General features: G+C 41.2%; 1 protein-coding gene across 6 annotated transcripts in view; it reads right to left on the reverse strand.

The window, feature by feature from the left end:
* RasGAP1 (Ras GTPase activating protein 1) overlaps window positions 1-15,195 on the reverse strand; it is a 933,257-nt gene that overhangs the window by 193,081 nt on the left and 724,981 nt on the right. For 4 of the 6 annotated variants that reach the window (XM_067084371.1, XM_067084369.1, XM_067084372.1 and 1 more), the window contains one exon: window positions 6,277-6,425. The exons of 1 other annotated variant lie outside the window; for it this stretch is intronic. In XM_067084371.1, coding sequence (XP_066940472.1) covers window positions 6,277-6,425 — 149 coding nt within the window. Of the gene's footprint in view, window positions 1-5,703; window positions 5,827-6,276; window positions 6,426-15,195 lie in introns of those variants that run through there. One more of the 6 variants, XM_067084373.1, reaches the window with a different exon arrangement.

A 15,195-nucleotide genomic window follows, 5' to 3' on the forward strand; every position in this document is an offset into this window, starting at 1 on the left:
CTGACACATGACGTTTTGCCTAGTGACGCAAAGAAAACGGCTTTTACTCTAAGTGACAAAGAAAACGCCATCCCATGAATTAGGGGTAACATTAGTATACGTACGCACCTACTGTAAATGCGCTATTATGAAACTGTGCAGTACTCAATTTTTATGTCAGCCTTTTACTGTATTCCTTTTTTAAGGGTAATAAGCTAAATTTTAAATAAAATTACACTAACTTTAGTTCATTTAAAAGTCAGCTTAATACTTTGGGAGCACGATTAGGGTCATATTTAGTATTTAAACACTGGAAATAAACATTTGTTAGCATTTTTAAAGACCATGCCAAACTTACGCGAAAATTCACCTTGCACGAGGGGCTCCGGAACCTAACCTCGCGTAAGTTCGAGGTATGACTGTACATATAACTTTAAAGGAAAAAACTGCAAAATATCAATGAAACGTTATTTCACACAAAATCCATTCATACTGTGCTGAGACTTCGATGTAAAAACCACAGTTCTCTCTGTGTGTCTCTCTCTCCATTTATACTGTGCTGAGACTTCGATGTAAAAACCACAGTGTTCTCTCTCTCTCTCTCTCTCTCTCAGTATACATATATATTTAAATGAAAAAATACAGTAATTAGTGAATAAATAGTGTTGTTCTACGTAAAAAAGCGGATTAGTGATAATTTTAGAGATACGACCCAAAGAAAAATCCGCGGAAATGTGAAACACATAAAACCCCAGGGGGGGACCACCGTACAGGTAAGTTAATTAATTATTAATTTTAAAATTTTACTATCTGTTCCTATGGGAATACAATCACTTTCATGATAGGAAACTTACCCATTGTGTGGGAGGTAGTCTGTGTCAACTGACTGCAGTTGAATGCCACCCAGAAATGACACGCTCCCTGTTGTGCATGCGAACAAAGGTTGTCATGACTCCTGTAACCTCCTCCTGGTTGGATGAAAAGGGTGATCCAAGTTGTAAGGCCCTGGACCAGAGTACTTTTCATTAAGGAATGGTACTCCAGTAAGAAAGAACCATCGATGAACTTGTTAAAAGGGAGAGAGGAGGGAGAAACATCTTTGATATTACACTAAGATTGGATGTTTAAAGTGCTGGTAACTGTACCTAGCCTTAACCAGATTATACTTTGGCCTAGATGCTGATCCACTATGGAAATAGGGGAAAGTGAGTGTGTCCAGACAACTGTATGTATCCACCAAACTTACCCTTGGCTAAAATACTCAGGCAAGATACTAGTCTGTCCAGGAAGAGTTGGGTGTCTAGTACACCTGTAGAGCAACCGTCAAAGGTTCCAAGAGAAATCTAAGGCCCTGTGGGTAAAATGTGGAAAAGGATTTCAACTATCCAGACTCTTGCCGTCATTGACTAGAAGCACTGCAAAAATCATCCAAAAGGGCTTTGGTTGGTCTTATGACCTGACTTTGTATATCCTCAAATGTGTGCAAAGGGTGATGTCTTTCTCAGTCAGAGGAATCACAAATTCATCAGATACCTAACAAAGCCAGAGAAGGAAAAATGTTCCTGGACACCTCCTCCTATGCAGCCTAAGACAAAGAAAAAGGAGACAGTACTCCAGTCTAAGAGCCTGGGTCCTTCATGATGTATCTTTTGGGTCAAACTGGGAGCAAGAGCATCTCATCTGGAACCCACAATCAAAGTCTTGGCAGGAGGGGTCGTAGGAAAAACTCTAGGACAGGATGCCAGAAAAAATTCCCCGCTACACTTTGCTCAGACTGTGCTGATCAAATGAGGTCTTGTGAGAGAAGTCTTGAACTAGATTTTGTCCAAGGGCTAGTAAGACACTTGGGTTATGCTGAAAAATTCTAGTTTAACTCCCTTTTGAAAGAACAATACTACTGATGGTGGAAAAACAAGTCCTAACCAACCTGTAAGTAAGGCTAACACCACCAAGTGGGGATATCCAAGGTCTTTGGACTGAAAACTGACTTATGGCTGGGAACAAGTCATACACCCTAGCCTGACAGGATCAACACTGCTAACCACCTGACGGAGAAAAAGCGGTCATATAACTTCTGTTATCATCACTAGAGAATGGATAAGGGAGCAGAATACTGTAAAGTTCTGTTCTGCCTGGGAAGTACGAGATCAAGCATAAAGGAAAAAAACTCAGCTCAAACCAGAAAAGCTGGCATTTGAGGGAGTAAGAACTATTCTGTATTAAACTGACCCCAACAAATGAGTTAGTCTGCCAGCCTGATTCTCACTGACACCCAGCATAATGGTGTGTTGAACCACCCACTCATGCATCTGCAAATGCAGCTATACAAAGAGTGGGTAAAGACCTCCTCCTCTTTGCCCTGTCAGGTACCCCTACGGTTGTGCTGTAACAAAAGCACTCCTGAGTAACCTACCAACTATTCTCATAAACCTGCAAGGAAGCAACCCTTCCCAACATCAAGGAATGCTGACCTAGAGATTATGATAATCCTATGGCCAAGAATATTCTGAAAAGTGTTTTAGCTTCCTTCTGACACATCCAAAAACAGATACATTTCTGGCAGGAGATTTCACAGGACACACCCAAAGGGATTCTTGTCCCATCACTGCACTAGCACTCATGTCACTTGCACCAAGAAAGAAGGGTGGCAGTAGAGATCCAAGGAAAAAGAGAAGGAATCTGCCCCTGACGGATGACAGGTGGCCAAGGAGTATCTGCCAATGCCCATCTGATTGTTTCTTCCAAGACAGGAATTGGTACTCTATATACCTCCCTAAATTTGCCATCCTATGAGCATACCCAGTTACTGTTTGCTAACTGGGTGTGAGATCCAACTTTTAACCTTTTGCTTCATTTGTTTGGGGGAAGTAAGAGGATTCTCTCCTGTAGCAAAAGCCCAGGAGAACCCCATTGACCACGTCACACTTTTAGCATATGTATATAAAAAGTCTAAGATGACAATCAGGTAGGAACCCAATAACCAGCTGTAGGGCTGTGTTAGGTTTAAAGCAGCATTTCTAAGTAACTGCCCTGTCACAGTCAAGAAGAGGAAACCTTAGTTCTGATAGACAGGGATTGCATTTCTTGGAACTGTCTAAACATGAAGTTATTCCCTACGATGGGCCATTGCATAACCTGTGCCATTCCATCTAAAGAGAGTACAGGCAGTCCCTGGTTATCGGCGGGGGTTCCGTTCCCAATGGCATGACAATACCAGAAAATTGGTGGTAACAGCGCTGATAACCAGGGACTGCTGCCGATAACCGGAGATTGGTGCTGAAAATCCAGTTGTCGCCATCGTTGGACAAGTGCCCTAAATTGGATCGCCGATAACCGGGGACTGCCTGTATGTAGTACTCTCTCCTTATTAGCTAGGGTTTAGAGACCCAACTTCAGTTCCAGTGGCCTTCTCACTCATGAGAAGTACCTGTGAAAACTTTGGGAGCCTGACTGTTCCCTCACAACTTCTACTGACTTTCATCATCATCTCTGTACACCTTGCCGGCAAGGTTTGATTCAAGATCTTGGAAAATCTGATGGGAAGATAAGATGGCAATATACTGAAGGGAGGAGGTGGTCTTAGCTCAACCGCATTTACCTAGAAAGGCAAAGGAGATAATCAGTGCAAATGCAGGACATTCTAGGTCACTCAACTCTTCCTACACTTGGGAGAGTTAGTAAAATTAGCTTTCATGACATCTGCACACTCAGGTTCCATAGTAGCAAGCTGTTTTTTAATCAAAAAAGGGTTACACGAGTCTTCTGCTTCCTCACTTGTTTCTGTTCTTGTTCCAACCCAGAAACAACTCTCATCAGAGAAGGCAAAGAACAACCAGCAGTTTTGCAGTCTGAACAGAATTCAGACTTTGAATCCACCACTGCTCTGCTCCCATACTTGGTCGTAATTGAGTAAGAAGACAAAGGGTAAGAACAAGAATGTGTAATGCCTCTCTCATACGCCATTCTCACACACACAAGGTGGATGAGATCGAATGAGACTCCTCTCTCGAGTGACAGTGCTTGGATTGCAACTGCTCCACAGAAAGCGCACATGCAGAGTGTGAAGTTGTTGATTACTCTCTAAGCTGCCCCAAACCCTGAAGGAGAGGGTGATAAACTGTCCCGTTAATAGAACATGTGGTCTGGAGACCATACCTATACCTGCCCTTTTGCAATTCCTCAGGGATGCCCCAGTGTGGGAAGAGCAAGGGGATACAGATCCAAGTGTAAGCCTGAGGATGCACAAGGGGGATGAGGAGGGAACAGTCTTTTCTTCTAAGTGGGATGCATAAAGGGAACAGCCCAACCAGAGGTACAATGATCACTCATCGATGATTTGGCAATTCCGGTCACCTGCAACGAGTAGGGGCACACAACAGAAGTCCTTCTGAACATCTAGAGTGAGGCCTTAGACTTCACCCTTCTTATTCCTCTTAAGTGAAGGAAGCAAGTCTGCCGACAAGGAGGAGAACGAAGACAATCTAGACAATGCAACAATGATAGGGTAGGAGGAGTTGAGAAAAATGTTTTTTCCTTTCCACCATAAGGCCTTGTTCATCTTCCACATAAAAAAGCTGGTCTGGAATGGGAGAAACATTTGCTGGAGGTAGAAACTGGAAGAGCTACTGCAACTGGTGGATTACCTTCCTTAAAGGAGAATGAGAGGGCTCATAAGACAACAACTGCCAAGTGTCACATAATTCCTCATCCCCTGATAATATGAAATGAAAAGGGTTTGTCAAAACTGGGTTGGAAGAAAAGAGCTGAGGGGTCTGGTACTGTCAGAATCTGGCAGACACCTCTCCCCTTCCTCCTCTTACCAAACTTCTCACAGGGAAGAGGACCATCGCATATACAAAACAGGGTAAAGATTGCAGTCTTTATCCCCACAAAAAGAGTGATACTTATAACAGGGACATAAAGAGACCACACAAATGCATAAGTCCCTCATGTCCCTCACACCAGCATTGGTCATTTTTCTTATCCATTTGGAAAGAAAACCAAGATAAAGTGACATAAAAATATAACAGAGTACACAGCATAAAAAAAAAATAATCTAATGTGCATGCAAAGGAACAAGAGTGGCAAGGTACTCATCCAGTCCAACAACCACACAGGACAGACATATGAGTCCATACCTACATAGTTCCTCATTGGATGGGTCGATATTGTACTCGGCTAGCACTCTCCTATGCCCACGTTCGGTTCTCCAGCCGGCCAATGAAGAATTAGAGGAATTTGTTTCTGGTGATAGAAATTCATTTCTCGGTATAATGTGGTTCGGATTCCACAGTAAGATGTAGGTCCCGTTGCTAGGTAACCAATTGGTTCTTAGCCACGTAAAATAAGTCTAATCCTTCGGGCCAGCCCTAGGAGCTGTTAATCAGCTCAGTGGTCTGGTTAAATTAAGATATACTTACTTAACAGCTAAAGAAAGTGGCTAGTGTTGGTAGGTAAGTGAGGGCTATTCCCCCACTCACCCCTTTTACCACCAGTTAACCACCTTGTTACCAAGTTTAATGCCCGTTCCAGCTTGTGCTGAAGGATATCCTATTAAAAAAGGCAATGGTTTGTATTTCTATTGGAGTCTTTTTGTGAACAGCTTGTACAGGTGTACTAGGCAACTTTACAAGAGACAAAATTCAACAATTTGGTTTCAAATGGCAATAATTTCCATTACTTTCAACTTCATCAAAAGACTAGTCAATCACAAAACAGAAGACTTGAATGTGCTTCATTTATTTTTGCTAAGTTCCATATTCTAATCAAGAAACATTATTACATTGATATATTAAAAGATTCCTTAGGTGTAGGATTATATTTTTCATTGCCTCCCACAAACTTTGGCTGAAATAAAAATAACAGTTACTGTTATGACAAAGAAAGCACAAGGTATCTACAGTAATTTCATCTTTGAGCAAATAACTACATTTCTTATACCCCAACAAGCACTTAAATACACAACATATTTTATTAACTATTGCAGATGACAATTTAGTACCTAACAATTCATCCCAATTGTCAACAGACAAGTTGATCTCTGATACTGGCAAATTAACAACAGTGGACTCATTGATGCCGAATGCAATAATACAAAACTTCCTAAAAATATAAATAAATTTTCCAATTTTTGGTAACTTTATTTCAAAATGTATATTTATTTGAAAATAAGTCCACAAAAATACACTGCAATACCCTATACAGTACACTATATTACCTCTAAAAATTTGCATTTTACTATAAAAATGATATATGCTCTATTTAGTTACAACTTTAGGGCCCAATGGATACACTTACCACGCAGTTTTTCTAAACTGGCCAAATTATCCATCAAAAGAGCCCATAAACGTTCCATCTCTCTGTCACTATCTATATGAATCTTCAAGTCACATTCCAAATTTGAAACGGCACTGCATCCTGGTGCTTGTTCACTTGTCGCTTTGCAACTGTTGAAAAATGTGTACTTCTCTTAAAGAAAATTTCATGGTAGGTCTGAATATAATATATGGACAATTCAAGGACACTACTCTAAGGCTAATATTATTATTACACTAATATACTGACTTTACATTAACAACTGATGACTGCACAATATACTATTTTCCTTATAAAAATTTATGGTACCTAAGCATCTTTATATTAAAAACGATTCTGGGGCAAAACCATGTGATGATAGTTGAAAAAAGCCAAAATTAGAGTCTAAAAATAACAAAATACATTGAAAATGTTCTTATCCAAATTAACTTATGATTTAATAGTGTTCCATTAATGTAAACATTACTAGCACCACAGCTTAACAGACTTTTGGGGTCTGGCCTTTCTGATATGTAACAAAGTCCTTTAAGTAACAAAGACATTATATTACTGTATTGCCTGCTCTTGAACATGTTCTAGATATCCTACAGCTAACAGCAATTCCACATGGTTCCATATTTAAACTAACATGTGTTTTATACTTTACATGCAATTTCAGAAATACAGTAAACCCCTGTATTCGCAGTCACACGATTCGCGAACTCACCTTTTTGCGGATTTCTCTATAGAACATATATACGCATTATTCGCTGAAAATTCACACATTCACGGTATTCTTCACTGAGAAATATTCACTAAATACTGTTTTCATTATAATGACTTACCAAAACACTGCAAAAGCTTTTATCTCTTTAAAATCGACACGTCCGAGATATAAATTTTCAAACTTTGTTTGGAACGCTGATACAATTGGCAGGATACCCAACCCCACCGGATGCGGTGGGGGTAGCGTGGCAGGAGACATACCCATAAACCCAGGTCAGTTTCATTTCTCGGCGTATTGGGAGCATCATCGCGCGTCCATCTGCCTCAAACTGTTTGGGTTCCTTTGTCTGCTTGCACTTGGTTGTGGCGTCTCTCCTTGGTGAAGTACTCAATTGCCTGTTTATTTATCTAGCTAGCCTAGCTCTGGGATTTCGTAGCTATGTCGGATTCAAGCTTCTCGGGATCCAGAGTTTGCGCAGGGAATTTGTGCTCCGCCAAACTAGTTAAACTTAAATACGATCGCCATTCTTTGTGAACAACATGTAGGGGTCAAGAGTGTTCCCAGGAGAACACATGCAGTGAATGTATGGAATGGAGTCAGGAGTTTTGGCAAACATACAGTTCCCATCAGATAAAGCTGGTTAGGGATAGGGATAGGAAAGCCTTTAAGTGTAAGGAAGCTAGGCTATCATCTTCTTCGGTGGTGGCATTGGCGTCACCTCCTCTACCGGCTGTTCCTTCCTCCTCTCCTACCCCCTCCTCTACCGCTGCTCTTTCCCCCTCTCATATTCCCCCCTCTTCTTCACCAGCTTCCCAGTATGTTTTCCCTAAAGCCAAGCCCAGCCTCGAGGCTGATAAATCAGAATTCGTTCTTTTCAGAAATCAAATGGAAGCGCAAATGAACGGTCTCATGGAGTCGGTCTTAAGTTTAGTGCGTTCACACCGTAGTCCGGCGTTAGCGCCGGTGATGACGTCAGTGTTGGTGTTGGTGATAACAATGTGGTTGTTCGCGATCGCGTTTCAGGCGAGTCTGCTCTTTTTTCTGAATCTTTTGAGCAAAGGCAACTGTCCCGCTCGCCTTCTGAGGCTAGAAGACAGTCCAGCGCTGGCGAAAAGGTCAGAAATTATTGCCCAAGAGCAGGCTCGTCCTCTAAGGCACAGGAATGCCTTAGTCCTGGTGGCGGAAGTAGTAAGCTTGACTCGCCTTGAAGCGTCGCCGAAAGCTTCAGGGAGACGTGAAAGTGATCCATCGCCGCGTCGATCTTCTCGCCATCGCCGACATCGCAGGATGGTGTCCCCAGAAACTTCATCAAGGCGGTCGCAGTCGAAGCAGCACTACCAGGTTAAGCTCTTCAGGTGAGAGTAGCAGCAGTTCATCTTCAGTCTCTTCATATTCCAGCTATTCGGATCCCCCCCCTCCTCGTCATCGCAAGTGGGATCAGACCTCTCGGCCCTTAAAGAGGCATTCTTGGATAATTCCTGCCCTAGGGTTACTAAACTCTTCAAGAAAAGGACAACCAGCCCTATACCTGGTTGCTCAGCGTGGGGATCCGATCAAGAAGATACATTTCAGACGCTTCCTCCCAGGTCCCCTAGTGCAGTCAAGAGGCCTAGCCCTCTCCAGGAAGTTCCGCCGCAAGTGCCCGGTCCTCTTACTCCTCCTCCTGCACACGAAGTGTCTGCGCCTTTGGCTACATCCTCGCCCTCCCAGGAGTCTATTCTGTTGGAAGGGAAGCTAGAAAAGGTAGTCCGCAAAGTCCTTGGTACTCCCGAGGATAGAGAAGTCGTCCCTCCTCAACTCCTGGACGGTCTGGGCACGGAACCGATTCTTTCTGGTGAAGAGGAAGGCCCAGGTGAATCGGGGCCTTCTTCACATTACGCTTCTCTACTCAGCTTTCCGCTGCAGTCGCACCCGCAACATTTTCAGCCGACAGCCCCTCTTCTCCGACTTCTCACGTTGCGTCTGGGAAAAAAAGGTCCTGCCACTTCACTTCCCAAGTTGGTACTCCTCCACCGCCTCCAAGAAAGCATTAAAAGAGGTAGAGGCGTGGTTGGAAGCTAAGAGGTCCTCGGTAAGTCGTCGTTTCATGCATGCCCTCCTTCAAAGCTGTCGAAAAGGAGGCAAAATTATTACAGCACAGGAGCTTCTCCTTCACTGGGATCCGCAATTTCAGCACAGGGGACTTGGCTCCCTTGTGGACCCTCAAGACGCATTTCATTCGAGGCAGCCAAGACCTTCTTTTCTGCCCTAGATGTAGAACATTTTTCCAGGAACCTCTTCAAGCTCCTAGAGATTGTCAGCTTTATCGATTGGTCAATGGGAGCTGTTTTCAAACAGGTGGAGCAGGCTAATCTCGCAGAAGACGTCTTGGAAAAAATCACGGGGTTCCTGTCCTGCACCGATATCGCTATCCATGATGCGGCAGGCAGGCGAAATTTCCTCCTCTTCGCCATGGCCACTCTGAAGAAGAGGGAAACTTGGTGCTCGTTCTTGTCTAAGGCTGTGACTTCTTCGCAGAGAACGGCTTTGATGTTCGCACCCTTTGACAAGGAGGGCCTCTTCCCAGAAGCAGTAGTGAAAGACGTCCTGTCAGCCATGGATAAGAGGGCGTCGTCACACATCCTGTCTATGTCTTCCACCAGACCGAGGCCTGCTCCCGCTCCTTTGACCAAGACGGTATCTCCTCTTAACAGGCATCCATTTCGTAACTCCAGGTCCAAACCTTACTCAAGGTCCCACTACAACTCCAGGGGTCACAAGTTCTCCTCAAAGCCACAAGGTCGTCATACCAGTAAGTAGGAGCCCTGTCCTCCATGCGCTGGTGGGGGCCAGACTCAGCCTCTTTTAGGAGGAATGGAGAGACAGAGGTGCAGATCAGTGGGTGGTGCAAGTGCTCCAGCTAGGCTACCGTCTGCCGTTCGCCCAACCTCCTCCTCTCTCCAATTCTCCCATTTCCTTGACAGCATACTCAAGAGGCTCAGTCAAGTTTTCGGCCCTAGAGACAGAAGTCCGGTCTCTCTTAGGGAAAGCGGTCATCAGTAGTGCAGGACGTGTCAACCCCAGGTTTCTACAACCGCCTGTTTGTAGTCCCCAAGTCATCAGGGGTTGGAGGCCAGTTCTCGGCGTAAGTGCTCTCAATATGTACTTAGTGAAACCAAGTTCTCCATGGAAACGAACCGCTCAGTTCTTCAGGCACTAGCTCGGGGGATTGGATGGTGACCCTCGACATGGAAGACGCCTACTTCCACATTCCAGTACATCAGGACTCCAGGAGGTATCTTCGCTTTGTTTTCAGGACAGAGTTTACCAGTTCCGGGCCCTCTGCTTCGGCCTGTCGACAGCCCCGCAAGTGTTCACCAGGATTCTCGCCCCAATAGGTCATTGGCCCCACCTGGAGGGAGTTCGGATCTCCTTGTACCTAGACGACTGGCTACTCCATTCATCATCAAGGGACCGCTGCATGGAGGACCTTCACAGAACCCTAAGGTTAGCTCGGGACTTAGGATTCTGATAAACACGGAAAAGTCGAGCTTAGTTCCTTCACAGAGGATTCTTTATTTGGGGATGACTCTGGACAGTCTAGCTTTTCGGGCTTTTCTGTCTCCCAAAAGGGTCTCCTCCTGCCTTCAGACAGTGGAGAAGTTTCTTCTCCTGGACAGCTGCTCCGCCCGTCAGTGGATGGCTCTCCTGGGAACTCTGTCGTCAGCGGAGCAATTTGTAAGGTTAGGCCGTCTGCACATGAGACCCTTACAGTTTTTCCTCAGGGACTCTTGGGACAGAAGGACCCAAACGGACTCCACGGTCTTCAACATTCCCCACGACGTCAAGGGGCATCTTTTCTGGTGGAGGTCACCGGAAAGGCTTTCGGAGGGTCTGGATCTCCTCACAAGACAACCATCCCTGCAGATGTTCTCAGACACGTCCAATGTTGGGTGGGGAGCACATCTAGCCAACCTCAGGACGTCAGGAGTTTGGTCGGACGAACAGAAGAAGCTCCACATCAATGTCAAGGAACTGTTGGCCATTCACCTCACTCTCCAGGAATTTTTCGCCCACGTCTCAGGCCAAGCAGTAGCTGTTCACGCCGACAACTCGACGGCTCTAGCCTACATCCGAAACAGGAGGTACCCATTCCTTCACCCTGTTCAAAGCTGCGAGGGACCTTCTTCTGTGGGCGGACAGCAACAGGGTGGCCCTGTTCCCTCGGTTTGTGCAGGAAAACTGAACGCCCTGGCGGACCAACTCAGCCGTCGAACCAGACTCTCCCTACGGAGTGGACCCTGCACCCACAAGTGTGCCTAGATCTGTGGAATCTGTGGGGCACTCCCATAATAGATCTCTTCGCTACCTCCAAGAACCATCGTCTCCCAGTGTTCTGCTCACCAGTTCCAGACCCACTGACTCACTTGGTGGACGCCATGCTCCTAGACTGGACGAACCTGTTTGCCTATGCCTTCCCTCCTTTCGGGCTCATCAGGCAGGTGATAAACAAAGTGAAATTCCATCAGCAGGTCGAGCTGATCCTCGTTGCCCGTTCTGGCCATGGAAGGAGTGGTTCCCGGACCTGCTAGATCTCCTGCTATATATATATATATATATATATATATATATATATATATATATATATATATATATATATATATATATATATATATATATATATATATGTATATAATATATATTATATGTACAGGTAGTAAATCGACTTACGACCTATGCGACTTACGACTGACCGACTTTCCGACGGCTCACGACAATATAATATATATAATAATATTTAATTTTATATTTTGCTAAAATAACCATCGAGGGCTAGCAGACGATACTTTTTTCCCGCTACCGGCAGCGCGCTCATATCCGAGAGATGCTCAGCTTTCGGCAACATAGTGTGTTTGTGTCGTTCGAAAATGGTAAAAGAATCATATTTTTGTAATGTATTTTGTATTTCTATTTTTTGCAAATAAATCAAATGTAATAACAAATTACCGTATTTGATGGCTTATAATACGCATGTCTGCATAGGATGCACCCCAATTTCAGCAGGACACTGAGGGAAAAAAATAAGGTTTCCTAGCCTATGCTCATATGATTTTGGTAAGTAAAAACTGTAGTATTAGGTTATCATATGCATATTGTTTCTTACCAACAGAATCAACAAAAACATTAATAAAGAAGTTATTTACCATATTTATATTTATCAAAATATGTATTATACAATCAGCCATTTACTACGATCGAATGTTTTGGTCTGCTGCTGAAAGCTACCTCATAGGTTTACCAATAGATCGCAACACATTCATTTGTAAACATTGTTTCTTACCGCCAGAATCAACAAAAACATTAATAAAGATGTTACCTACAGTAATATATGTTATATATATCCATTATATATTATAAAAGTATGCAATCAAGGGGTAAAATTCAATAAATAAAAGTGTTTCCTATGTAACAGCTCGAGTCTCGTAAGCAACTGAACAAAGCCATGTTATTATTCTTAAAGAGAATGCTAGCACGAGTTCTGAAGTATCAACTCAACGAAGCCTTGTTATTATGCCTAAAGAGAATGGTAGCAGGAATTGTCAACCACCAATTGATCGAAGCCATGTTGTTATGCGTAAAAGAGAATGTTAGCAGGAATTGCCAACTACCAACTGAACGAAGCCTTGTTATCCGTAAAGCTCTCGAGATAATCACCAATAGGTGGCAGCACACGCATACTGTTTATATCTATAAATGTGGAATGCGGCGATCCGCTGTAGACTATGATAATGATATTAACATTTTAATGAAAATATCGATAATAACAACGTAGATATTGATTATAATACTAGCAGTAGTAATTGCGGTGATGGTAAGTGTGATAATGATAAATAATTATAATAAACTTTGTTTTTTAATAGGTTATTAGGATAACACCGAATTTTACGCTAGGCTACAACATCTACGTGACGTTTCATGTATAATTTCGGCCAAAATTCTTAAATTTTGAGCCTACATTATGTACATAGGACGCAGGGGGATTTTTTAGGCCATTTTTTTGTTAAAAAAGTGCGTCTTATACGCCGTCAAATACGGTATGTATTTAATTCAAACCTATAAATAAACAAAAGTAAATAATACGTCATACATGTAGCCGATTGGCAATGCAAATGGCGGATAAGAAAATGTAAACAGACCAGACAGATGGTTTGAATGCCTACAATAAAAATGTTAAATACAGTAATAAAAGTAAGTATTAATCAAGGAGTTCAAGCATGATAAGATTTCATATGCTAAACGTAAAAATAGGTACTATACATGCACATTTTTGGATAATATAAAATGTATATGTAGGCTAGTCATACTTAGGATATATGATGGATAATATACGGTAGGTACAGAATACATGTACATATGTGGTTGGTCGACTTACCAGAGAGATCGACTTCGACCACTCTGTCAGAACCTAATGCCGTCGTAAGTTGATTTGACTACCTTATAGTACCATCTATAGTATGTATAATAAATATATATATATATATATATATATATATATATATATATATATATATATATATATATATATATATATATATATATATATATATATATATATATATATATATTATATGTATATAATATATATTATATATATATATATAAATATATAATATATATATAGTAAATATATAATATATATAATATATATATATATATATATATATATATATATATATATATATATATATATATATATATATATATATATATATATATATATATATATATATATATATATATATATATAATATATATATATATATATATATATATATATATATATATATATATATATATATATATGAAATTCTTTATCTTTTTCACATCGTGATTTATATACAATCATGAAGCTACAAATGTTGTTTAATATCAAATTCATGCTACCTCGAGAGTATCTCTGATGGAGAATTATCACGAAGGAATTTATATAAGTGATAAATGAACAAGTACCACTGGGACTTAACCCTTGACATGGACCCATTCAGCGACTCCAGTGGGCGTTACCACCGCGCCATCTTGATGGCGCGATGGTAACGCGTCCACTGGAGTCGTTGAATGGGTGTCATGTCAAGGGTTCGCCCCAGTGGTACTTGTTCATTTATCACTTATATAAATTCCCCTTCGGTGATAATTCTCCATCGGAGATAGAAAAACAAAGTGAATTTGATATTAAGTGAATTTTTGTAGCTTCATGAATATATATATATACATATATATATATATATATATATATATATATATATATATATATATATATATATATATATATATATATATATATATATATATATATATATATATATATATTATATATATATATATATATATATATATGTATATATATACAGTAGAACCCTGGTCCTTAATCGTACTAGAACTCAACATAATCGATTTAGACACAAAATGTTGAGTAAATTTTGCGTCGGAGCATGAACAACAAACCATGCGTATTTAAAAGCATTTAAAGCCCACACATGCTGCTGCTGCTGCTGTTTGGAGAAGTACACCTTGTACAGGTATATATATTTTTTTGGGTTTTCCGCACTGAATTTTCATCCAATCATGGGTCCCAATATGTTAGGGAATCATAATATTTACTGAAAGATGTTTTACAGTGATTTTGTACACTATTCCAGCAGACTGTATGAAATTTACCATAAATACTGAATGTTTATGTAATTAGTACCGCAATTCACCACCAGGGTGGTGGTGTGGTTTGCTTACATCTGCCACAAGCTGCCAAGTTCCAATGTAATTTAGGAAATTTTTCTTAATTTTATGATAACAGACATACAGTAATTCAGCTTATAAATACTGTATTATTAATTTAATGTGATAATCAGGCTTGTTTTTCAATGTTATCATTATTAACAACAGTTTTCGTATGTACCCGTTACAGTACATTCTGGTAGTGCCTATAGGCTACCTAGCCTAGCCTATGGCGCTCGGTCTATCATCGTGTAATCTGGCCGCATTGGTCGAAAGGCCAATTTTTTTTATACAGGATGCATTTAAAAATGTAAAAAGTGATTCTGATACGGTAAGTTATTCAACTCTGAACTTATTTAATTGTAATTTGTGTAATGTTTTGTATAAAAAGACAAGGTTGGGGTAATGACTGGTGGTCAGGAATGTATTAATCCATTTTCAGTTAT

The sequence above is a fragment of the Macrobrachium rosenbergii genome, chromosome 41, assembly GCF_040412425.1.
Source record: "Macrobrachium rosenbergii isolate ZJJX-2024 chromosome 41, ASM4041242v1, whole genome shotgun sequence".
NCBI classification, from domain to species: Eukaryota; Metazoa; Arthropoda; class Malacostraca; order Decapoda; family Palaemonidae; genus Macrobrachium; species Macrobrachium rosenbergii.